General features: G+C 40.5%; 1 protein-coding gene across 3 annotated transcripts in view; it reads right to left on the bottom strand.

Moving 5' to 3' along the window:
• SLC16A4 (solute carrier family 16 member 4) overlaps window positions 1-24605 on the bottom strand; it is a 35036-nt gene extending 10431 nt beyond the window's left edge. Inside the window, exons 1-8 of one of the 3 annotated variants that reach the window (XM_003810653.5) lie at window positions 24392-24605; window positions 22763-22881; window positions 16330-16462; window positions 15149-15292; window positions 14455-14616; window positions 12307-12810; window positions 10404-10615; window positions 8909-9002 (exon numbers count right to left, since the gene is read on the bottom strand). In XM_003810653.5, coding sequence (XP_003810701.1) covers window positions 8909-9002; window positions 10404-10615; window positions 12307-12810; window positions 14455-14616; window positions 15149-15292; window positions 16330-16462; window positions 22763-22849 — 1336 coding nt within the window. In that variant the 5' untranslated portion in view covers window positions 22850-22881; window positions 24392-24605. The remainder of the gene's footprint in view (window positions 1-8908; window positions 9003-10403; window positions 10616-12306; window positions 12811-14454; window positions 14617-15148; window positions 15293-16329; window positions 16463-22762; window positions 22882-24391) is intronic. The other 2 variants (XM_003810656.5, XM_003810655.5) reach the window with 2 other exon arrangements.
• Between the last annotated feature and the right edge of the window lie 1815 nt (window positions 24606-26420).

Raw genomic sequence — 26420 nt, 5'->3', positions numbered from 1 at the left:
CAAACCTCATGAGGTTATGATATGCATTTTTACTGTATCTATGTTTAGATACATGAATACTTTGTTTGGATACACGAGTATCTTTCTATGTTTAGATACAGTTGCCTACAGTACTCAGCACAGTAACATGCTGTATAGATTTGTAGCCTAGGAGCAATAGGCTCTACCATATAGCCTAGGTGTGTGTAGGTATACTGTTCATATGACAATGAAATCATCTAACACATTTCTCAGAATGTATCCCTGTTAAATAACTCATGACTATATTTAATATATTTTCTTACCAGGGCGGGGAATTGTTTAGCATGTTTTAGAATTATTTCTATGTATTTCCATGCAAAATTAGGTGAAATAAAACCTGGATGAAATAATTGTTGTAAATCTGTTTCTCCCAGTCATATTTGATCATTGAGATATTTGTATTTTTTAGATTCTAAATTAAGATCCAATTGCCATTCAATAGGATAATAGTATACAGCTGAGTATTTAGTTTTAGGATGCTGTTTATACTAGCAAATATGAGGTAAAATGTAGGATGCAGAAATATACATATGACTGATTATTTTATGAAAGTATTAGTTGTTAAAATCAAGCTTATATTTAAGTGGCTACTAGGTTAGTTAAGTTTTGAGCTTCATTGCTATTGAAACATCTACTTTATTTGATTGGAATAACTAGCCATTCTCTACTGCTGAAAGTAAAAGGATTGGCCAGGCACAGTGGCTCATGCCTGTAATCCTAGCACTTTGGAAGGCCAAGGCAGGCAGAACTCTTGAGCCCAAGAGTTCAAGGCCAGACTGGGCAATGTGGTGAGACCCTATCTCTACAAAAAAGAAGTAATAAATTAGCTGGGTGTTGGCCAGGCGTGATGGCTCATGCCTATAATCTTAGCACTTTGGGAGGCCAAGGTAGAAGGATGACTTGAGCTTAGGAGTGTCCCTATTCTATCAAAAATTAAAATTAAATTTAGAAAAATATTGGAAAAGAATAAAGAAAAAGTTAAAGAAAAAAAAGCCAGGTGTCATGGCACATGCCTATAGTCCCAGCTACTCAGGAGGCTGAGTTGGGAGGATCACTTTAGCCCAGGAGGTTGAGGCTACAGTGAGCTGTGATTGTGTCACTGCCCTCCAGCCTGGGCAACAAAGGGAGAGCCTGTCTCAAAAATTTAAAATATATATATATGTAGGGAGAGAGAACGAGTGTCTGATTTTATTAGATCTCTGTATTTTTTTGGTAACAGTATGAAAAATCTGTTCAGATGCACTTCGGACCCTAAACAGTTTAATGCTTCTAAGTAAATTTTTGTGTTTTTTTGAGAGGAATCTCACTCTGTCACCCAGGCTGGAGTGCAGTGGCGCAATCTCCACTCACTCCCAGCTCCGCCTCCCAGATTCACACCATTCTCCTGTCTCAGCCTCCCGAGTAGCTGGGACCATAGGCGTCCGCCACCGTGCCAGGCTAATTTTTTGTATTTTTAGTAGAGACAGGGTTTCACCATGTTAGCCAGGATGGTCTCGATCTCCTGACCTCGTGATCTGCCCGCCTCGGCCTCCCAAAGTGCTGGGATTACAGGCGTGAGCCACTGCGCCCAGCCATGTAAATATTTTTAAAAGAAAGTATTGTTGATAGTTCAGAAGCCACTGTATTCTCACCATTTTAAATGGAAGCACACACATAAGTTGACATTCAAAAGACTAGATTCCTTTGTGGTCATAGCATAAGCATTGTGAACGTCAGAGAAAGACAAGATTACATACCAGTTATAATCTAGGATAATGTGCATGTATCTGAATGTTCACTCTATGCCTGGTATTACTGTATGTAGCCAGCACTCTGAGGAATAAACTGGCAGCTGATGCAGAATTATTAAGCTGAAGACCTCTGTAAGCATTTCCTTGGTGTCTACAGGCTACCTGCGTCAGATTTACCTGAGATGCATGTTAATAATGCAGATTCACTGGATTCTGTCAAGCATAACTCCATCCTGGGTGGCACTCAGTTGATTCTTACGCACAGTAAAATTATTATTTAACAATAATTATTGTATTTGAAGTTACTAGTCCAGACTCTTTTCTTATATCTATGGCTATAGGACTTGTTTTAGGCAGAAATGTCTAGTAATGTTTCCTGTGATAATTTAAAACAAATAGGAAGATTGGGCTGAGCTTCTTTAAACACTTGTGCAACCAGTTTTTTTACAGTCAGTTAAAAAGGAATAAGAATAATCATTCAAGTTAGATATTTAATATAGGATTCTGAACTCATTTTTTAAGTGTTAATATTTTAAAACTATTCCACATTATTTTATGTGTTAGGCCATACATGTTTCAAAAGGAATTTAGCATCCTGTCTAAAAAGTATTCATACCTTCAGACATCTCAGAATCTCAGAACTTGATTGTTAAGCTAAGTTATGAATCTTTTTTTTTTTTTTTGAGATGGAGTCTCGCCCTGTCGCCCAGGCTGAAATGCAGTGGTGTAATCTCGGCTCACTGCAACCTCCTCCTCCTGGGTTTAAGCGATTCTCCTGCCCCAACCTCCCAAGTAGCTGGGATTACAGGCGCACACCACTACGCCCAGCTAATTTTTGTATTTTTACTAGAGACAGGGTTTCACTATGTTGGTCAAGCTGGTCTTGAACTCTTGACCTCGTGATCTACCTGCCTCAGCCTCCCAAAGTGCTGGGATTACAGGCGTGAGCCACTGTGCCCAGTCATGAATCATTTTTATTAGGATTACTATGTAAGTTTACTATTGGTCATCTTATTGAAACTTAACATGGCCGGGTGCAGTGGCTCACACCTGTAATCCCAGCACTTTGGGAGGCCGATGTGGGCAGATTGCTTGAGCTCAGTAGTTCGAGACCAGCCTGGGCAACATGGTGAATCCCATCTCTACTAAAAATAGAAAAAATTAGCCAGGCATGGTGGCACACGCCTGTAGTCCCAGCTACTCAGGAGGCTGAGGTGGGAGAATCACTTGAACCTGGATAAGTGAGCCAAGATTGCACCACTGCACTCCAGCCTGGGTGACAGAGGGAGACTCCATCTCAAAACAAAAAACAAACAAAAAACTTAGAAGGTCCTTAATTCCAAACTTTCTTGGTGCTAGTTCTAAAGTGGTTGAAAATTCTGCAGGTGACTGGTCAGAGTTGAATCAGAACTCCTGTGGTTGGGTTGTAGCATAGTGGCAAATTTCCAAGGTGTGCAAAGACAATTTTCCTCTCATCCCTGGGGCCACTGGAGCCACCAGCTGGCTATTGGCAATCTTGTTCTTTTACTTTGGGTGTATTGTGCAAATATTTTCTATATGTGCCATGATCGGAAAAATCTTGGGAAACTTGGCTTAGCAAATTTAAATTTCAGGGCCTTTTAAGATGGGAACTCAGTAAAGTTTCCTTGATAGAAATTTGCAATAAGATTTACTAGGAATGCTTCAAGTATTAGCTCTGTGCTGTAATTTTTATTAAAAGGATTGTGGTGTCTATTAGGATGTGGAAGCTGGATTCTTTGGCCTTGCAAAGTGTGTTATAAAAGGGAAGAACTCCTCTTCTTAAACCACAATAGAGAGCTATTTGGAATTTATTTTTGATGCTTTGTAGGTATTCATCAATCTTAGGAAAACTGAATCAAAGTAAAAATCTGTAAGGCTTTGTAGTTTATGGGGAAAATAATCACTAGATACATAAAATATTTACTTTTTTTTAGCCTTTTTTTCCCCCCACAGAACATATAGAGGACAGGGCTTTGCTCTGCCTTCTCACTTTCTCCCCACTCACCCCCAACCTCCAGAGTGTGTTTTCCAAGTAAAATTTTAGGCCATAGAGAAATTCGCAATTGATAGGCCAAGGTGACTGATAAAACTCTAGAGGTCAGGATTGGTAATAGTGGAGCGAGGACCAGATGGAATTTTTGTTTAATACTGTATCTGAAATTGAGGATGGGATAGATAGGAAATGATCTATCATTTCATGAGGAGATGACTTTTCTGTGATAATGGGACAGAGATGAGCTTAGATGAATGAATATATATTTTAGCACTTACCTTTTTCCATAAAACACAAATAGACTTGGTGCAAAATTACCAGTCTCACTCCATGGTATTGCTGATGAGATCGGTAAATAATAGAGAGAGACATACTTCTTTAGGAGCTAGCTGACTTTAACATATGCTGGAGTACAATTGACTTACAACTATTTGGCGTTAGAAATGATTTTTCTAGGGCTTGGTGGGGGAAAAATACTCGTGAAATACCTGCCTTGACTTAAACTTCAACATATTTTAAAGTCATTTTATTATCCCACAACTCAGAATGTCTTCAATTAAAGGTAAGAAAATAAGGTGATGGGCTACAGTGGCTTAATCAGGTGTTCAGTTAATGAAGTAGAAGAAGGATACAGATTCTAATAATTCACAGTTGTAGAGGTTCTAGACTGTTCTTAGTATGAAGTCCTGGCAGTGTATGTGGCAGAGTGAATAATGTTTCACGACCTGGTGAGTCATGTGAGGACTGTGAGTAACTTTTATCTTCTGTGTGTCCCACATAGCGTATAACAGTACTATGCTAGTGATTTGCTTGACAGTTATTGAATGAATGCTAAGTTTCAAATATTTATTTGATAGTCACTTGATTACCAAGTAATCAAATAATTACTTATAGTGTTTTAGGGAGTTTTCAGAAGATATTTGTGATTAAATAAATGATTATATATGTATATTAGCATACTGTATGCATTTGTCAGTTGGGAAAGAGGGGAATATGGAGAAGTGGGGAACTGCATTCAGTTTTTATTTTATAGGCAACTAATATGGTCCTTTGGTTTTATTTTAAAATGAAACTGAGCCTTGAGCATTTTGAGCTTTCATGTCAAATGCCTTGAATGGAAGAGTAGGAATTTCATGTAAGTAGCTTACATCTGCCCTGTGTGTTGGAGAATGTGATTAGATATACTTGCTTTTCTGCCCAAGGCACTATTTTTGTATTTATATTGCTTTTTGCAGGTTTACTTCTGTTAACAGGGGTCTGTGAGAAATAAGGCTTAAAATATCAATACTTCTCATTTTTCCACAGCCTTCCAAGGCTTCCATCTTTGTGCCAGTGTGTAGCTCTGGGTGCCATCTAACCCCAAAAGCAGCAGTTGGGTTTAGATGAGCTGTGTGACATTTGGCCTACACTTAGGTCTACTCACCACCCTGGTCAGGGAACCTGGAACAATCCTAAAACTCACCTACTCTAATGCAGGCCATATTTTTTAATTAAAATTGAAATTGTCACTGAGTATTGGAATAAGAAGGGACTTTGGGGTGGAGTGGGTGAGCAGGGCATTGTCTTACAGAGGAGGTGTGGGGACCGGTAAGTTTTAACTTTCATCCTTTCAATCTCTCAGTTTCAGCAAAGATCTTATAAAGAATTTTGTTGCTACCATTATTTCTTAAATTCATGAAAGAAATGTAAGAAATTGAGGTGTGTAATTTTCTTGCCCGTATTCTCTATATTAAAAAAAAAATAAGAATATGGTTCTATGAATTTCTTGTGCTATTTTTGCTTTCCTTGAATTATTAAAATATGTTGCATAGAACTAATATTGTTTTCTTTTTTATTTTTATACAGGAAGGAGAGAAATATTGTTCATGTAATGTGTTACCTTTTTTGTCTGTGTGATCTACAAGAGCATGGCTGAAATGTTACCAATTTTAACTAGTGTTTTGACTGAAGATTATTATGAAAAGTTTTACTTTTGTTAGATTCCTAATTAAAAATGCCTATACTCTTTTATAGGAGTTTCAACTTTTGCAATTTGGTAATAACAGATTTAGGTAAGTAAAAAATGGGAATCTCATACAGTTCTGAAGATCTAAGTTTGGTTGAGAATTTAATGTTTCATCACCAGTAAATTCAATTAAAGACTTTTGATTCAATTAAAGACTCAGTTCTGCCTACACCTGCAAGAACTGAGTTGATCTGTACATCAACATTTCTGATGTTTCTTTGGTAGTTGCTGCTGGAGTCAGAAGTTAGGAACAAATCTAATGGCCTTTGTAATGTCCTCTGTCATTTCACGGAGGAATGACTTAGAGGAACAAAGCTTTCCTGTGATTTCTTTCTTCAACAGATGGCTAATGGCACAGCATTGCAGTTAGAATCTTGTTTAAGATACTAGGAGCACATCCTGGACTAAAAATTTCTACATAAGCTTTAGCAACAACCTTATAGCTTCCTTTGACTTTTTTTGTAGAGCTTACAGAATGTATGGCTGCCTAAGTAATAGTCTCTGAATTAATGGGTAAAAAATATATTATGAGTTTTTTATCCTCACGTATGGTGCTAGGCTATACTGGATTTGGGCTAACAAAAGCTTGTTAACTTTTTTTTGTCTCATTGACAGAAGTATTTTATATCTCATATTTTACATTACATAAGTGTGTGTGTGTGTATGAAATAAAAGTTTGAAAATAAAGTGATATACTCTTTTTTAATCTGCTCTGTGGTAGTCTATCTTTTTTCATAAAAACAATGAGATCATGACCCAAGAAATTTATTTCAGAACTCACATATATACCTGTAGCTTTTTCTTTTCAGGTAATGGTCTTCAGAAACTTGACTTGTCTTCTCGAGTATTGAACTATTTAAACATTTTATTTTAAGAAGTATACAAAGACACATAGGACATTAAACATGTTATAGTTTTGTTGCTTGTCTTTTTCATTTGAGTAAGATATTCTATGCCCTTGTATTTGTTACTTCCTTGTACTTTTGGCCCAATAGGCTTGAAAAATTCCAAGGCACTACTGGGACAGCCAATGAAGAAGGATCAAGATTGAAAAAAATGCATCAGCAAACTGTGTTTGAGCTCTGTTTTCTGTATCTCACTGTCCTGGGTACTAGCCATAGAGTAGTTGTGCAAGGTACTTCTGGTATTTGGCCTCCTTTTACTAGTCCCTATATAAAAATTCTGGGCTTTACTTTATAATTCTAGCCTGCTTTCCAGGTATGAAACGTAGGCTAAGTGTTAGATAGCATGGGAAGGGGTGTGTTCATAAATGCAAATAAGAGAGTTGGTTGCATATTTATGTAAATTTTTTCTTTAGAATAAGTATGCCTTAATTGAACCTCAGCTATTGGCATATTTTTTGTTCCCAGTAATAATTTTTTTTTTTTTTTTTTTGAGATGGGGTCTCACTCTGTCACCCAGGCTAGAGTGCAGTGGCATGATCAAGGCTCACTGCACTCATTCCTGGGCTCAAGCAATCCTCCGGCCTCAGCCTGCCGTGTAGCTGGGACTACAGGTATGCACCATCACACCTGGCTGATTTTTAAAATTTTTTTGTAGAGATGGTGCCTCACTATCTTGTCCAGGCTGGTCTGGAACTCCTGGACTCACACAATCCTCCCACCTTGGCCTCCCTAAGTGCTGGGATTATAGGCGTGAGCTACTATTGCCAGGCCCTCTCAGTAACAATTCTTGTTATCCTTAGTTTATAGTCTCCTTCTTTTAATATTTACTTTTTCTGAGATGAAGTCTCGCTCTGTTGCCCAGGCTGGAGTGAAGTGGTGCAAAGTGAAGTCGGCTCACTGCAACCTCTGTCCCCCGGGTTCAAGCAATTCTCCTGCCTCAGCCTCCCAAGTTAGCTGGGATTATAGGCATCTGCCATTACACTCGGCTAATTTTTGTATTTTTAGTAGAGACCAGGTTTCACCATGGTGGCCAGGCTGGTCTCGAACTCCTGACCTCAGGTGATCCACCCACTTGGACCTCCCAAAGTGCTGGGATTACAGGCGTGAGCCACTGCGCCTGGCCCCTTTCTCAGTCTTAAGAGGTATAAACTTAACATCATTATGAAACTTAATTTTTAAAAAAATGATAGTAGGACAAGATTAACTCCCTTCTGTCTTACTTCAGGACTAAAAGAAGCAAAAGTAAGTTTTAGGCTAAGTTCCTTTATGTGGATGATTAGAAATGTCATAGTAATTTGTACACTGAAATACATTGAGAACCTGTGGTGTGTGAGAAACTAAAGTTTAGGTCTGTTCCCTAGAAATACTTCTGTGTGAGTATTCAAGTTTGTAATAGTATTAGATTAAATATTCAGCAAGTACAGAATGTCCAATTAGGTAAAAAGTGAATGTAAAACTACAATTTGAATCTTAAAGTTAACTTACATATCAGAACTCCCCAAATGTCTACTGTACTTGTATATAATAATTTCCAACGGCCCCCAATATCCTCTCCATAGAGATGGGGCCTTTAGGCCAAGTATCCTCCCATCCTTGGTACCGACAATTTGAAGGGCCCTCTTTTCAAAGAGAGATACTTAACAGATAACAGGCCATCTTGGACATCCATATGGCACATCAGAAGAACAAAAGTGTCAGGCCTATACCTTTCAAGCTCTATAAAAGTGACTCATGTTTAGATACAAGATGCTAGTCGTTCATTGTTTTTTTGTTTTGTTTTGTTTTTTATTTTATAGAGACAAGGTCTGTCTGTTGCCCAGGCTGGTCTTGAACCCCTCAGCTCAAGTGATACCCCCGCCTTGGCCTCCCAGAGTGCTAGAATTACAGGCGTGAGCAATTGCTCCCAGCCTTTTTTTTTTTTTTAAAGCATCATGGGTCTTTGAGGCTCTGAAAAAACTCTGGATTGTCTCCCCAGACAAGTAGACATAGATCCAGTGTCTGCCCTACAACTCCCAAGAATATAAGAATCTGCTTAAGGCACATCTTAAGATAATACAAGAATCTGAGCCTTCAGATTTTCCTGCATTGGTGGTGGAGTGAGTAGATACAGGAAAAGCAGAAATAATCTGTTTCTTTTAACCTGATACCGTCATTACATGTTACCATTAATCCTGGATCAGTTTTTCCCTTTTATTGCTATTGAAATTTGTTCAGAATGTGGTGAAGGTGTTACCTGCTATAGGTGGTCCAGAAAGGACAGCCATCCCAGCAAAGAAACTGGCAAGTCCCAAAAACCTGTTTACTGTAGAATTCCTACACAGATCAACCTGTAGGAATTAGAATTCAGTGTTAGCCATATTAAGGGTGAAATTCTATAGAGACCTATGCCTAAAAGGGACAAATACTATTTATATCATCTCAAGCTATGAACAGTGTGACTTCTGGGGTGAGTTGGTTGGCTTTTTGCCCCCAATATTGCGAAAGAGCTGAGGTCTAATAGCGAACAGTAAATGCTAGGCAGGCAGTGTTTTCAGTTTATTAGTAAGAACACAAGTTTTTATTTTCATTTTAATTTTTTAGGTGGTTCATGGGTACTTTTTCTTCCCCAAACCTTGCTGCTTTTCTCTTATTAGGAAATGATATTTACAATATGAATTAATAGTGATATTCTTTTTGAGACAGGGTTTCACTCTGTCACCCAGAGTGGAGTGCAGTGGTGTGATCTTGGCTCACTGCAACCTCCACCTCCCAGGCTCAAGTGATCCTCCCAGTTACTTCCAAGTAGCTGGGACCACAGGTGCGTGCCACCACACCTGGCTAATTTTTTTATTTTTTTGTAGAGACGGAGTTTCACCATGTTGCCCAGGCTGGTCTCCAACTCCTGAGCTCAAGCGATCCACCTGCCTCTGCCTCCCAAAGTGCTGGGATTACAGGTGTGAGCCACCACGCCCGGCCAGACGGTGATATTCTTGAATCCCCTAAGGCTAAGTATCAACCATTGGTTTGTAAGTAATCAGATATCACAAGGAGTTAATTTCAGCTTTAGGAAGCTTGATTTTTGCCTGCACTTCATATAATATCCTGTAGCACTTACGCTAATATTGATAGAACAGAAGTTTTCTAGGAAATCTGTTCCAGCATGTTTAGGACCTGGTTCTAAGGAGAACCCATGAGACTCCCAGGGGTTCCCAGAACACTGAAGTGTTTGTATAAGTATTTTGGTTCCATCTGGGTCGAGGACTTTGCGTCAGTTTAGGGTAAAAATGGAGAGGAAGTATAAAACAATGGCCCTGTGAAAGTACACAGGACCAAGGCAATAACTTCAAGAGAGAAACCACACTGGTCAGGAAATCCTTTTTTCTCTTGAAGTGTTCTCAGGGATCTTTTCTTTAAGATTGTGTCTTAAAAGGAGCCAAACAAGTTTCTGGAGCTGAAGGAGAGAAGTGAACACAATCCTAATCTAGGAGACTGATAAGTAAAAAGGAATCCTGCTGATCCCTTTTTTGCTTTAATTTTATTCCTGTCCCATGTGGATAGTCCTCTCACCATTCCTCCCCGCTCACACACAAGATGAGTAACTGGACAGGATATAGCTGCAGAGTTTCTAAGGTCTTTGAAATGATTTTTTAAGTTACAAAATTAATACAAAATACGTATTTTGGGGAGATTGTTACTGATACTTGCTTTTACTAAATGGTTTAACAATGTTAATGAGTGTGTCTACTCACCAGTACAGGCAGTATCAATGCCAGGTAACCACCAGCAAAGATGGCAAAGCAGATGGTGTAGGTCATAAGTAGTGGAAATGTGGTGGCTAAAGGAGCAAGCAGGTTAGTGATGCCGCAGAGGATGAGGTAAGACTTGTGGTAATGATACTTCTTAATCCAGTTTTGATCAGCAACCCATCCAGAAATAATCTGACTGACCGTCTCAAGGATACCTGGAACAATATTGAAATCTTTTTATTTTCCTGGTCCCTTTGAAAAATGTGAATGCATACAGCATCATTTCCCAAGTAATATGATCTCATCCTGAGGCCAGGATATGTAAGGAAAAAAATGATTTGATTTGTGTACCAGTAAGCTCTATTATATACTTACCTATTCCAAATACATTTAATAAAATAGCAAAAAAGTCTCCGCTAGAGTAGTGTAGAAGACCCATGTAGTTAGTGTTTTTTTCTGATTGTGTTTGGAAAGCTTACGTCACTACAGTGGTAATCCCTGGTTACAGAGGACCCTGGGCACAGAAGGCCATGCAGTCTCTTCGTCTAAGAGGTCCTGCAAGTGAGAAAATGAAGTTTCTAAAAGACAAATAGACCTTCAGGTCAGTGTCTTGGGGAAGTCATATTGTAGAAGATTGGAGTATAAATAAGTCTTCTGTTAAAAAAGGAGATGTTGGGACTCATAATTGCATATGAAGTTTTAGGAATTAAGTCCTCCAAAGTTTATGCTTAATTTGAAAATATGTAGGAAGTTTGGAAATGGGAGATTGTATTTTGGACCACTGCACCTGGCCAAATCCCTCTTCTAGATCAAGCATTCTGTCTTTAAACAGTTTTATGAGTAGTCAACTAAAATAGTTGTTTTTATTTATTTATTTATTTTTATTTTATTATTATTTTTTGAAACGGAGTCACGCTTTGTCACCCAGGCTGGACTGCAGTGGTGCATTCTCGGCTCACTGCAAGCTCCGCCTCCCGGGTTCATGCCATTCTCCTGCCTCAGCCTCCTGAATAGCTGCTACTACAGGCGCCCGCAACCACGCCCGGCTAATTTTTTATATTTTTAGTAGAGATGGGGTTTCACCACGTTAGCTAGGATGGTCTTGATCTCCTGGCCTCATGATCCACCTGCCTCGGCCTCCCAAAGTGCTGGGATTACAGGCGTGAGCCACCACGCCTGGCCAGTTGTTTTTACTTTTAATTTACATTTTAACTTATTTTAAATATCAGACAATCCATAAGTGACTAGCCTTAAAAGTCATATTTATCTGTTTTACTATGAGTTCAAGGGGAAAATTCCTTAGCTACAAATAATAAAACATTATTGAATGCTTACTACAGGCCAGGCACTATTCTAAACTCTACATGCATTGCTTTTTTGATCCTGACAATCTTATGAGGGTAGATACTATTATCCCTATATTACAGATGAGGAAATGAAGGCACCATGAAGCAAAGTAACTTGCTGAAGTTCCCACAGTTAAGAAATACAGAGCAGGAGGTTGAGCCAGGGAAGTCTTGCTCCAGAACCAATCCTTGAGCCACTGCACTGTGCTGTCTACCTGGGGTTTTCTGTTCCTTATAGTGGCTATTGCCATTGAGCATCAGCTTTTTGAAATTTCCGCATTTACCCAATAAATAATGTCTACTGTGTCAAACACTGTTATATGAAGATGAATAAGACTTGATTTAGGGTCCACTGTCTAGTAGGGGAGCCTGTGTGCAGTGACAGAGATCTCTTCCTGGGAAATGCCCAGGTGCTCCATCTAGCCTCAAAAATTTTACTTTCTCTGGCCCTTCTACAATTCCTCTTTTGTTTTTCTTTAGCTTTTTATTAAAATGTAATAAACTTGTAAAATTAAGTTGATCTTTCCTTTTGGGTAGGAGGCTGATGTAGGCTTTCTTACCTGCTACAGAAACAAGGTAAGAGGCATCCATGATGTCAATCCCCAGTGTTTTGGCTCTGGCTACCAGGTGAAAGGTAGGGATGAAGTATGCTAACTGACTGAGGAGAAAAGACCAAGTAAATATGTAGAAGAAAGGATTTCTAAAGAGAGAAATGTCAAACAGTTGTTTGCAGCTCCACGAAATAACCTTATCACTTTCTTCATCACTCTTTAATAATAGTCTGTTCCTGTTAGGCCCATTGTAGAACTCTTCACTTTGATTTTGTGAGACTGTTAAATTTTTGCTAGGTAGTCCAGCCTTCTGCGTAGTACTGTCCTTGATGGTAGACTCTTCTGTCTCATGGCAGTGTGTTTCTGTTGCATGTGCCTCTGGACCATGTGCAGACAAACTGCTGCCTTTATCTTTAATACCAGAATTGTTCTCACTTTTGATATGGATGGGTCTTAAGAGCATACTAGAAGGCACCAAATTCAATGCGATAGCTCCAAATAATATAAGGGCACCTAAATAGGAGGGAGAGATTGAGCAATTAAAAATAGCCTTTCAGTTCACAATACTGTTTTGTGTTCATAGGCTCAGAAGAGGCCCCACTGGCATAGCCCATTAATTCTTGAAAACATTACTTTGTCTCCGATTTGACTTATTAGTCATATACACTGCTGTATCCATGTAATAATGTAGTGCTTTGGAGATAGAAAACCAGAAAGCTGCACCAATAGATGGGATAAAAGGAGAGATGGTGGTTATTTGTGTTAAGGGGGGTAGGGGGGGCAAGTTTTTGGAGGGAGAGGAGAGTGTTTCAAATGCTAAAAAATTAAATAGAAAATTTAAATATCCTGAAGTGAGAGTACAGATTTAGGTACAGAAAAAATAGAATAAGATGAAAGAAATCATTTGGAAACAGCCTTAGAAGAGGGGACAGCTGGCCAGGTGCTATGGCTCATACCTGTAGTCCTAGCATTTTGGGAGGCTGAGGCAGGCAGATCACTTGAGCCCAGGAGTTCAGGACCAGCCTGGGCAACATGGTGAAAACCTGTCTCTACAAAAAATGCAAAAAAATTAATTGATGTGGTGGTGTGCACCTGTAGTCCCAGTTACTTGGGAGGCTGAGGTGGGAGGATCGCTTAGCCTGGGAGGTGGAGGTTGCAGTGAGCCGGTATCATGCCACAGCACTCCAGCCTGAATGACAAAGCGGGAGAGCCTGTCTCAAAAAAAAAAAAAAAAAAAAAAAAAAGCAGGGGGAGGGAGGAAGGCATGGATAGCCTTTCATCCCATGACATTTTTTAGATCTTCCTTAAAAGATGACAGATGCTAATCTTGCCTTTGGAGCTGAATAGTTGCTTGCATTCAGCATGTCCTGATCAAAGCTATGATTTGTATGGTGCTTCTAAAGATAGAATGGGCTATAGGTTCTGCTATCCTATCATGGATTTGTCAGCTGGTCCCATTCACCATGAGACTACTGAATAGTTAGGAAAGATTCAACAAAACTGCCATGTAGATAGCAATAGGCATATGAATACACACATATACATGTATTTTTTCCAGTAGTTTAGGATTATTTTAATCCAGATGTCTTAGTTACAAAGAAAATTGTGAGATGAATCATTTTTTATTCATTTGTGAAAATTTATAGTTGACATTACATAAACTATTAAGGAACATACTCTTTTTACCAAAGTATTTGTTTCTTTTTTATCTATTTCAGTGAGTCCGATGGGGGAGGAGTTTTTTTAAATGCAGATACTTGTCTTAAAGGGAAAATGGGAAAAGTGAGGGTTTTTGATGGGGCGGGGGCGGGGTGGGGGGGGAAGGGGGAAGCCTTATTTCCCCAGAAGTATCGCTTTTACTGCAAGCTGTTTCCAGCTGCACGGAATGCCCTCCATCTCCTCAGACATTGAGCCCTATGGTGAATTCTGAGTTGCTTGTGTGAGCTGGCAAAGCCTGCAAGTATTTCAAGATCTCTTTTGCGTATGTATTCTCCAGGGAAGAGAAGCATGTTTACTTTAGAAATTATGCTCATTTCCTCTCTTGCAATACCTTGTGAAATCGATTGCTCTGAAAGTCTTAACTTCCATTTCTCAAAGGGAGAAAGCTGAACGCTAAATCTTGCACAGTTGATAGTAAATAAACTTAGAATGACGTACCTGTCCAGTCATACAGATCTATCAGGAATTTCGTAAAGGGTGCCAAAAGAAAAGTCAGTCCCATCCCAGAACGGGCAATAGCTGTAGAAAGAGCCAATCGTTTTTTGAAGTATTTGGTAGTTACCACAGCAGCCACTTGGTATAAGAAAGCAGAACCCAAACCTAAAAGAAAAACGTAATAGTTTAGAATCACTCTCACATTAAGTGGCTTGGTAACAGAAAAGATAATCTCCTGGATCCGAGATAATACAGCTAGGCCTTTTGGACCCAGAAACAGTAGAAGGGAAGAGTCCTGTTCCATCTTCTATCTTCTATGGATGGATGCATATATATATATATATATATACACACACACACAGACACACACACACACACATATTTTGAGACAGGGTCTCACTTTGTCACCCAGACTGGAGTGCAGTGGCACAATCTCGGCTCACAACAGCCTCAGCTTCCTGGGCTCAAGCAATCCTCCCACCTCAGCTTCCCAAACAGCTGGGACTACAGGCATGTGCCACCACTGGCCTGGCTAATTTTTGTATTTTTAGTAGAGATGGGGTTTCACCATGTTGCCCAGGCTGGTCTCGAACTGGACTCAAGCGATCCACCCACTTTGGCCTCCCAAAGTGCTAGGATTACAAGTGTGAGCCACCACTCCTGGCCTTCTATGGTCACATAATTACAATGGACTCACCAGGTAGAAGTCCCATAGTCACACAAAGAAAAGGAATACTTGTGGCCCAGCTGCTGATCAGATATCCACCAGTAACAAGGAAAGCCCCAAGAATGGAGGTAGTTTTCTCTCCAAGTATGTCACAAATAATAGCAACCAGGGGACCTTAAGAGAAGAAAGAAAGGCAATTCTTAGGTAAATAATGATCTGGCATCCCTTATCCTCTGATGGCGATTTAAATGAATGACAAGGAAAGCAAGAGGACTGTTTACTTTGAAGTATTACGTATTCTTCAAAAAAGATTTTCATATCGGGTTTCTTAATATCACTAGTCCCACACTATTTTAGTTTTTGGAAGGGGAGTTTAAAAGGAAATGTTGATTGTAAGTAAGGTTTGGAGGGGAGATGATTTGAAATGCATTATAGAACCTCTACAAAAAGATTGCATCTAGTGGTCAATGACTAGAATAAGGTTGAATCACTTATCTGCTCTTCCACCCTGTTACAGCTCCAAATAAAAGGAGAAGAAATTGGTTCTATAATTTGTTCTGAGGCTGGATGCCATGGCTCTTTAATCCCATACTTTGGGAGGCCAAGGTGGGCAGATCACCTGAGGTCTGGAGTTTGAGACCAGCCTGGCCAACATGGTGAAACCCCATCTCTACTAAAAATACAAAAATTAGCCAGGCATGGTGGCAGGCGCCTGTAATCCCAGCTACTTGGGAGGCTGAAGCAGGAGAGTTGCTTGAACCTGGGAGGCAGAGGTTGCAGTGAGCCGAGATAGCACCACTGCACTCCAACCTGGGCAACAGAGACTGTGTCTCAAAAAAATAAATAAATAAATAAAATTGTTTTGAATATACTTAGATAACTAGAACTTCATGGCCTAACTTCCAGGTTGAGGGCCTTACTCATTGAACCTATATTAAGGCATTAACAGACTGGAAAGGCAATGCATGAAATACTGAATCATGGCATTTAATAATTCTTCAGCTTTCTTTGTTTGAATGCTGATTCTCCCAACTTTGTTACTAAGTCAAGTGGAAGCTAAATATTGCAATTCCTTACTTTCTCAGCGTTACATATCAGTAAATGAACCTTAATTTTAGAAACTGAATTCCTATTCAGTCTTGAATAGGAATCTTGGAATTGCCCTTTGTGGTTCTTCTCCTTAGACAGCAAGCTTATTGCCAGCCTTATACCTGCACAAAAACGAAGAGATGACATGATGGATCCAATCCAACCAATTTGCTCTGAGGTGCCTTCAAACTCTTCTTGAAAGACCACAAAGAAAATTGCAAAAGTCTTGGTCATCCCCATCACAAACACATTCACCTAAATCAAAGCAGACCAGAGTCCAACTCAGGTGGTAAGTGAGCCATTACAGAGGCAATTACAGCTACTAGAAGTTATGATTCCCTCAGCTTACTACTATTTACCAGTTTGCCTTATTGGTTCAGCCTCATTATACATCTTATATTTTATGGGGGAAGTCATTCCTTTTAAAGTAGCTAAGCATTTTAAATGGAAACATCTCATTTAATCCTCATTTCATGGCTTTGGAATAGGCATGCCAATGTTGTGTACCAAATAATTTATACCAAATAAACCACCCAGTGGGTTCATCTTGCCTGCTGCCTAGATACAGCTGATTCATCAAGACAGGAATTGCAATAGAGAAAGAGTTATTCCCACAGAGCCCATTGTGCAAGAGACTGGAGTTTATTAGACCAATCAGTTTCCCCGAGCTTTTGGGGATCAGAGTTTTTAAGGATAATTTGGTGGGTGGGAGGCCAGTGAGTTGGGAGTGCTGATTGGTTGGGTCAGAGATGAAATTCTATCAAAGCTGCCCTTTTGCGCTGAGTCACTTCTGGGTGGAAGGGTGGAGGGGGACCCACAACCAGATGAGCCAGTTTATTAATCTGGGTGGTGCCAGCTGATCCATCAAATGCAGGGTCTGCAAATTATCTCAAGCACTGATCTTAGGTTTCACAATAGTGATGTTATCCCCCGAGCAATTTGGGGAGGGTCAGTCTTGTGGCCTCCAGCTGTATGACTCCTAAACCATAATTTCTAATCTTATGGCTAATGTGTTAGTCCTACAAAGGCAATCTAGTCCCCAGGCAGGAAGGAAGTGTTTTGTTTTTTTTTTTTGGAAAGGGGTGTTAAAAGGAGGTTTTTTTTTTTTTTTTTTTGGAAAGGGCTGTTAGTTTCTCTTTCAAAGTTAAGCTATCAACTAAGTTTCCCCCAAAGTTAGTTCAGCCTACACATGGGAATGAACAAGGACATCTTGGAAGTTAGAAGCAAGATGGAGTTGGTTAGGTCAGATCTCTGTCACTGTAATAATTTTCTCAGTTATAACTTTGCAACAGCAGTTCCAAGATCAGGAAATTGAAGTTTAGAGAGGTAAAAAGTTGCTTAAAATAGGGGTACTGGAACTGAGATTTGAACCCAGATTAGACTGACTCTAGACCTGGCACTCTTTTACTGCCCTCAGTAGCATCTGTTAAAGACAGCTAATTCCAGTTACCTTTGTGGGAGAAAAGTGTTTGTCCAAAAGAGGAATAATTATTCCTGTCAGTTCTTAGATTAGTTTTGATTTAACTCTGCTGCTGAGCTGAGTACCTTCCTTCACTTGATATAGAAATAGGTTGACCATAAAATGTATCATCCAAATTGAGACACTCAAGAGTGAAAAGGGGTGCTTAATTTTGGATTAACTGGGATTTGTGGCCATCTTAAGGTTGGGCCAGGGGCCCCATCCTTTTCTTTCTGCCCCACCTAATCTTCCTTACCTGTACTCCACTAGAATTGCTGCTTTGGAGATGAGGTTTTCTTTCTGTGGAGTATTAACTTTTATTTCTCAGAATTCTAGTTAGCCGGGAGGCTGTTAAGTGCTATTCCTTCTTTCCGTTTTTAAGTAACAGTCATGCTTTATCCCACAGGGGTCTAGAGGGGAACCTAGCCAGGGTTTGCATTCACTCGTAAAGCCCAGGTGTACTCTCTGTCTCCAGGGGTTTGGTAGCGTTGGCTTTTCAAGGCCACTTCTGCTTTCAACCTGGCCATGCATTGCTTATGAACCACAAAACCAGCTGGGCATGGAGGCTCCTGCCTATAATCCTAGTACTTTGGGAGGCCGAGGTGGGTGGATCGCTTGAGCCCAGGAGTTCAAGACCAGCCTGGGCAACATGGCGAAACCCCGTCTCTACAAAAAGTACAAAAAATTAGCTGGGCATAGTGGTATAACACCTGTAGTCCCAGCTACCTGGGAGGGTGAGGTGGGAGGATCACCTGAACCTGGGAGGTCGAGGGTACAGTGAGTAGCGATCACACTACTGCACTCCAGCCTGGGCGACAGTGAGACCTTGTCTCAAAATTAATAATAATAAAAGAACCACAAAGCCTTAGGTTCCCCTTCATTAATTCCACTTTCTCAGCCTGCCTGTTACAGTTCTGTACTCATCTCGCTTGATACCTGCTCCCTGGACAATCATTTACTCTCAAGGTTTTAATTACCACCTGCATACTTATGGTGGTGTAGCTGAACAGGGTTCTGCAATCAGTCTGCCTTAACTTGCATCCAGGCTGTTCTTCCTACTGGGGCGTGACCTTGGGCAAACAACTTCGCACGTCACATGGGTTAAGCTTCCGCTTTTATGATGGGGGAGGCGGCATTGGGGATGAAAATATTACCTAGCTCATAAGACTGTGAAGATTAATTGAGAAAGTTCTGATAAAGTACTTAATATTTGGCACTTAACACTCAAACAATTAACTGTGGTTTCCATTCTGCTTTCCCGAGAGCTTCAGACTCCTAATTGTCTACCATATCTTTATAACTTCTGGTCAACTTGTCCAAACATAAACTCATATTTCCCTTATCCTATGCCTACTCTTTTCAGTTTTTTCTATTGGTACCATCCACCCATTCATTTGAATGACAGATGTGCTTTCTCTTAGACACCTCCCTCCCTCAGCCCCTGCTTTTAAATAATGGTCAAGACCTGCCCCCTTCTTTTCACCCCATCACTACTGGCGATGCTCAGAAATTGCAAAAGTGGTAGTGGTGAGGAAGAAGTCTCTTAATATACTTTTTCCCATTCTGATTTGATAAAAGGAACAAAACTTATTTAGAATGAACAGTGCTATAAACGCCAGGACTATATATTCAAAAGTTAAAAAGACATTTTATCAGGCCCCCATTGAGGCAATTTATAACCATAATTTTCCTCTAAGGCACTTCTGTCAGGCTAGAAATTAGGTTAGAAAATATACACAGATCTCAAATGACTTAGACTTTCTTCTCTCAGTTCATAATAATGTGATGATTGTGTCCTCTCATGAGCAAGGAATAATACAGTGCATCATTCTGTAAAGTAAACTTCCTTTTGTTCTATGGACGTGGGTTCTGTGCTGGTGTCTAGAGGATGTTGACCTCTATATTCTTAGCTACCTAAATTTAGCTAGCTACTGGTCCCCCAGTTCAGAGCTTTTCATCTCTGGTCTGTCCTTGGTGTCTGCGTGTAGCAGCAGTGAATGGTTAGGACTTGTCTCTAATAACTGGGTCCGTGTCCACTATGTATCAAGAAGACCAAGGGCAGAGCCTTTGCACCTACCATGCTTCCCGTCCCTTAACTTGAAGTCTTCCAACTTTGTTTCAGTTTTGACTCAAAGATATTAAAAATCTCTCCCAAGGTCTAGGTTTTTCCTTAGTTAATTTAGCAGACTACATAAATCTGCATTATTCTACATAATCCCATGTCTTAGACCAAGCTTGGTGGGTTTTAGTTCTGTTACCAGAGTCCACATCATACATTGTAAATGGCTCACTCCAAAATAAAGCAAAAACCCTGGAACTTCTCCAGTCCCCTCATTTTCTTTTTGTTTTTAAGAGCAGTTAATTGGGTTGAACCTGGCAGGAACACCTTAAGCAGGACTTCCCCCACACCCCACCTCCAATAAGAGCTTCCTCACTAGATCATTTTAATTATTGTCTGGGAAAGGAGTTGGATCAGCCTCAGTGACTTATTTTCAATACAGGCACCAGGCTTTGTCAGAGTTAGTTTTATCTAATAACAACTTCTTATCCTGCGTCCTTTTCTAGTATCACCCTAGCTCCTCCTGACCTTCACAGGCAAACTTCTGTAAAAAATAGTCTATTAGGTATCTCCACTTTCTGTCATTCTGCTACTCCACTGAAAACTAAAGTTCACTACCTTTGGCCCCCACTGCTCCACTGTACTAGCTCTTATCAAGGTTATTAGATTTCTTTGTTGCTAAACCAATAGAGTCTTGTTATTTCTCTCCTATTTGACCTCTCAGTAGCATCTGCTGGTCACATTTCTCTGAAATGCAAATCTAGCACATCCCTGCTTAATTTTTCTCATTAGCTTCTCATAGCCTCAAGAGCCATTCTCATCTCTTCAGTTTCATCAACTATCCCCTTCATCCTTATTTGTTTATTCATAAATGTGTGCAGCTATCAATTCATCCATCCATCTATCCATCCACCAACAGTATTTTACTGAGTGCCTACTATGTTCCAGGCTGTATACTGGCACTGGGCTTACGGTAATGAGCATATACTCATGAGCAATGCAGACATAGACCCTGCCCCCATGGAACATTCAGTCTAGTAAGACAGACTGAATACAGAAAACAGTCATACAAATATATAAAGTGTGGTAAGTTGGTTAGAATGAATCTCTCTCTTTTTTTTTAAGTAGGAAGCTCCCAAAGAACATTGTTATTTTTCACTTACTAGGAGCTCATCTGTTATAGAAAAGAACAGTTGTAAGTCATACAGAAACAAAAGCACAGTCATTCAAGTATCCACATTACAACAGTGGGTGATTAGCCCCTGAATTTATTGTTAACATTTTGAGGATCCAGTGCATTTTTTGTGCTTAGTAAGCAGTATCACACCCTAAAAGTGGGACAGTGTTTATTAATCTGGTTATTAGATGGTTTTTCCTATCAGCAACTAAATTGATCAAAAACCATTCTATCCTCAGAGGATAATGTAGAAAAAGTCAGGGTGGTTACTGGGGAGAAAAGCAGGAGAATTAGACATCCTCACCAACAGTGCCTATTCTGCAAAGCCTATGATTTAGGGAGGTGGCCCAGCCCCAGGAAGGGCTCTCAGACTTAGGGCATCCTTTAGTTTCCCTATTAGTAACATTTCTAGGGGGAAAATGAGATTCCCCTAAAATAACATATTCTAGGGGGAAAATGAGATTGTTTAGTACTGAAGCTAATGTTTAGCAAGTACTACTATTATGTGTTAAGAGTTTTGTATTACATAAATCCTGGCTGGGGACCTCTGCCCCTATCTTGTCTAGCACGAGGGAGGAGGCCTGATGTTTTCCCACCATCCTATTTGTAGAATTCTTAGATATCTGCATGTGAACTATAGGATTATTAGAAGGCACCAAGACCTGTGCTACCTTTCCCCGTGAGCTGCTTACTGTAGGGCTGAGTAGTGGGGAAGTGTCGGCAAGAAAAGAGTGGTTTTTTTTTGAGTGCATCTCAAAGTTAATAGAACTCTGGAAACACTTAAGAATTGTGCAGCTGGTGCCACTCTCTGGAGAGCTGTGTGGGGCATAGCTGGGGTTCACCAACATTCTGGAATGGGCATGCTGATGATGCAGATCACCACTGTCACACCTCAACCCCTGGGAGGGTGAGGGAAAGAAGTTAATTTAAAAAATGGAATGCCTCATCTAGTTGCTTATGGGTAAAGGAGAATAATCAGACTCCCCCTTCAAAATCTTGTCCTCCCTTTCCAAACACATCGGAAATATAGACAGCATAAACTATAGTTAGTGGGGATGGATTGGGAAGTAGACAGCAGGCCAAACAGAGGAAATGTCCCCACCCCTTATCAGTGGAAGGGGCTGTGCCCACAGTGTTCTATCTATGCTGGGCTGAACTGGGGAGATCACCCCCAGAGCACTTTTTAGCACCTCCCAGTGCTACTTTTGGGATGGTTAAAAGTATGATTGTCCCCAAACCCTAACTGCCATGCAGCCAGTACAGAACTGCTGATTGTGACTGAGCATTCTCAGGTTTAAGAGATGATAGGAAGAGTAGATGACTGGATTCAGGAACACTTCTGTTTGTTTGTTTTGAGAGAGTCTCTCATGGTTGCCTAGGCTGCAGTGCAGTGGCACGATCTTGGCTCACTTCAATCTCCACCTCCTGATTTCAAGCAATTCTCCTGCCTCAGCCTCCCAAGTAGCTGGGACTACAGGTGCATGCCACTGCACTCAGCTAATTTTTGTATTTTTGTAGTGATCGGGTTTCACCATGTTAGCTAGGCTGGTCTCGAACTCCTGACTTCAAGTGATCCGCACACCTAGGCCTCCCAAAGTGCTGGGATTATAGGCGTGAGCCCCCACACCCAGCCCAGGAACATTTCCGCTTTTGCTCTAGGGGCATTTTCAACTTTCTCCTGGGTTCGGCATGGGCCTCTGACTTTAGCAGTTTTTGGCAGCTCCTGGCCTTGTTCCTGCCCACCCCTCCACTCAGATGCCAAAGATTTCCTAAGTGATCCTATTCGTAGGCAGCTCTGAGCCTTTCTCCAGAAAGCCTGCTTTTAGGCAATAGGAAAGGGGGAAAAAAGCGAATTCTTACCAGGAAAAAATGAATCACAATCATCCATCCCCATCCTCCATCCAGGGTTTTAGTGTAAGGTTGGACCTTCCCCTCCCTCTTCAGCATGATGCCTCTTCTATTTTAAATGCAGAAGATCCCTGTGATAAATCCAAGACAGTTGATTCAGTGGACCAGAAACTAATCTAAACTTTTAAACTTTTTATCTGAAAGGGAACGTTCATACATTGTTGGTGGGAATGCAAATTAGTTCAGCCACTGTGCAACGCAGTTTGGAGATTTCTGAAAGAACCAAAAATTGAACTACCATTTGACCCAGTAATCCCATTCCTGGGTATATACCCAAAGGAAGATAAATTGTTCTACCAAAAAGCCACATGCACTTTTATGTTCACTGCAGCATTATTCACAATAGCAAAGACATGGAATCAACCTACGTGCTCATCAACAGTGGGTTGGATAAAGAAAATGTGATACATAGACACCATGGAATACTACACAGCCACCATAAAAAAGAACAAAATCATATCCTTTCCAGCAATATGGATGCAGCTGGAGACCATTATCTTGAGCAAATTGATGCAGAAACAACCAAATACTGCATGTTCTCACTTATAAGTGGGAGCTAAAAATTGGGTACATATGGACATAGAGGGGAACCACAGACACTGGGGACTACAAGATAGGGAGGGAGGAGGGTTGAAAAACTCCCTATTGGATGCTATGCTCACTATCTGGGTGAGGGGTTCAATTATACTCCAAATCTCAGCATCACACAATATGCCTTTGTAACAAACCTACACATGTACCCCCTGAATCTAAAATAAAAGTTGAAATTTAATACAAAACAGAAAAAAAACCTTTTTCCCTATGATATAAAACCACTTGTAATTTTTTTTTTAACCCCTCAGTTACAGATGAAGTCTGCCTGATGCAACTAAGGACTTAGTTACCTGGAAAGCCTGATCTCAGTGACTGTGGGGTGGCCACTCCTAGAACTGTACTCAGTGTCCCTCCCCCCAGGTCTGCAAGCCAGTTTCTTGGAGAAGCTGTGCGTCACCCTGCTGGTCCTCCGGGTGAACGCTTAAGAGAAATAGAAAGGGAAGGTGAGCCTTGAGTTTAGGAATTCTCCTTAGAAAACATTTGCTAAATGTAAATATTTTTGGAGCTAAACAGACATGACAACGAAATGCGATACCCGCTTATTGAATATATCCTAGATCAGAAAAAAAAGTTGTAAAAGACAGTTTGTGGGGACAATTGGGGAAATTTGAATATGGACTGTATAATACAGAATACTGTACCAAGGTTAACCTCTTGGAACCTCTTCCACAAGAGAATATTCTTAGGAGATACATGCTGAAGTATTCAGGAGTAACATGACACTATGCTACCTTCTCCCAATCGGTTCCGTAAAATAAACAAGTGTATATAAAGAATGATAGCAAAAAGAAAATGTAAATGTTCTGAGGAAGGGGGAACAGTACTCATTATTTCCCCTGTCGGGTCGAAGGCTGACTGTTTCTAACTGGAAAGGAAAGTCAGCTGGCAGGGTATGCGGAATGGCCATCTGGTGAGCAGGCTGGGTGGGGAGAGATGCCAGTCGTTGTTAGAAAACCAACCCAGCACACAGTCACATTCCCATCTTACCTTTGATGTGGTGTTCAGCAAAGAAATCCTCCACAGATGGGGCAATTAAGGAAGAAAAATAAATTACACCGTTTTCTGGAATGTTACTCTTTTTCTAAGGCATTTCATTTTGCTGCATTGTGAAAACAAGTGAGCATTGTAAGAGCCAAGGAGGGCTCAGACGATTTAGGCCCTCCTGCTTAGTGGACTTTACTTCCTGAGGGGAGGAGGAAAGACTGTGATTTGATGTCATCTCAGGCCCTCCCTCCACCCACAGTCACTCAGAAGGTAGAATTTTTTGCCGCAGGCTCAAAAGCAAGCATGAAGTAAACTAAGTGGAAAGTCCTTTTGGCGACTATGCTCAGGGCAGGGGGATGGGGCTCCAGAGCTCTCATACACTTGTCTTCAAATTTCCTCAGGGAACTTCTCACAACATGCTTATTTTACAGGAGAATATAAAACTCCTGGATGGGTGGCGAGAGAGGCATTTCCTGGGCCACAAACAGAAATCTTCAGTAAGCTCAACCCATTCGTGTGGCCTTTTGTATATTGACTAAAGATTCTGGTTACTAATTTGGGGTTTCAGACCCCATTTTAATTGCATTTTTGAGATCTGATTACCTCAACCACCTCCTGCAAAAGACGTATGCTCGTAGTAATTTTAATGAGATTGTTTTTTATTATATTTTGGAAATGGTTAAGGCTGAGACCCCTAGAAAATTACTGGGATAATTCAACTTTCTCTTCCCATTTCCTCCCTCTACCCTCCACATAAAACAAAACAAAACAAACAAGTCAAATGGGAAATTGTCTTTCGTCTCCCACACCAATATTCCAGATTTTAAACCAGAGTATATTTTAGACGAAAGGATGCGTTTTTAGTTTTATCTGGAAAATCTGCACATATTTATGCATGTTCCTTTTTAAGAAGCAAGAGGCTTCTCAGATTCTTAAAATCAAACTCTATAATACTTTTTGATTAAAGTGCTTGCAGAAGGACAGCTTAGTGGTTTGGGAGGGTGCCCTGTGAGTGTAAGCATGGAAGGATTATGCAGTTACATGATGCTGGTGGCAAGGATCAAATAAACATTCAACAGGAGAAAACCCAAAGAGAGAAGGCAAATAAATGCTTTTCAGAGAGCTGTTTGTAATTATGAATACACTCTAGACAACTTTTTTTTTTTTGAGACAGAGTCTCACTCTGTCGCCCAGGCTGGAGTGCAGTGGTGCAATTTCGGTTCACTGCAAACTCTGCCTCCCGTGTTCAAGTGATTCTCCTGCCTCAGTCTCCCAAGTACCTGGTACTACAGGCGCATACCACCACGCCCAGCTAATTTTTTGTATTTTAGTAGAAACGGGGTTTCACCATGTTGCCCAGGCTGGTCTCAAACTCCTGAGCTCAGGCAATCCGCCTGCCTTAGCCTGCCAAAGTGCTGGGATTACAGACGTAAGCCACCGTGGCCAGCCTGAAAACATTTTTTAGTAAACAAGACTGATTTATTTTTTTGGTGGCACGCTTGTTGCTCTTTTAAAGCAGGGCTATCTATGATTTCTTTTTTTCTTGAGACAGGGCCTGCTCTATTGCCCAGGCTGGAGTCAGTGGCATAATCATGGTTTACTGCAGCCTTGACCTCCCCAGCTCAAGCAATCCTCCTACCTCAGCCTCCTGAGTAGCTGGGACTACAGGCATGCACCACCATGCTCAGCTAATTAATTTTTTTTTTTTTTTAAGAGATGGGGGTTTCACTCTGTTGCCCAGGCTGTTTGCGATGTCCTGGGCTCAAGCGATCCTCCCATCCTGACCTCCCAAAGTATTAGGATTACAGGCATAAACCACTGTAAGGAGCCAGCTATCCATAATTCTAATCACAGGATGAAATGATGCTAGGCTATATATATATTTTTCTTACACACACAGAGGAATATATATATACACACATATACATATAGGAACATATACAACTGGGAACTTAGATTTCAGGAGGGTTCCTACCATTCCTTAAATGATAATAGTGAATCATTGTGCCTAACCTATGTAAACAATACATTA

This window comes from Pan paniscus, chromosome 1 (genome assembly GCF_029289425.2).
Source record: "Pan paniscus chromosome 1, NHGRI_mPanPan1-v2.0_pri, whole genome shotgun sequence".
Classification (NCBI taxonomy): Eukaryota; Metazoa; Chordata; class Mammalia; order Primates; family Hominidae; genus Pan; species Pan paniscus.
This window is presented reverse-complemented; position numbering and strand designations above follow the sequence as displayed.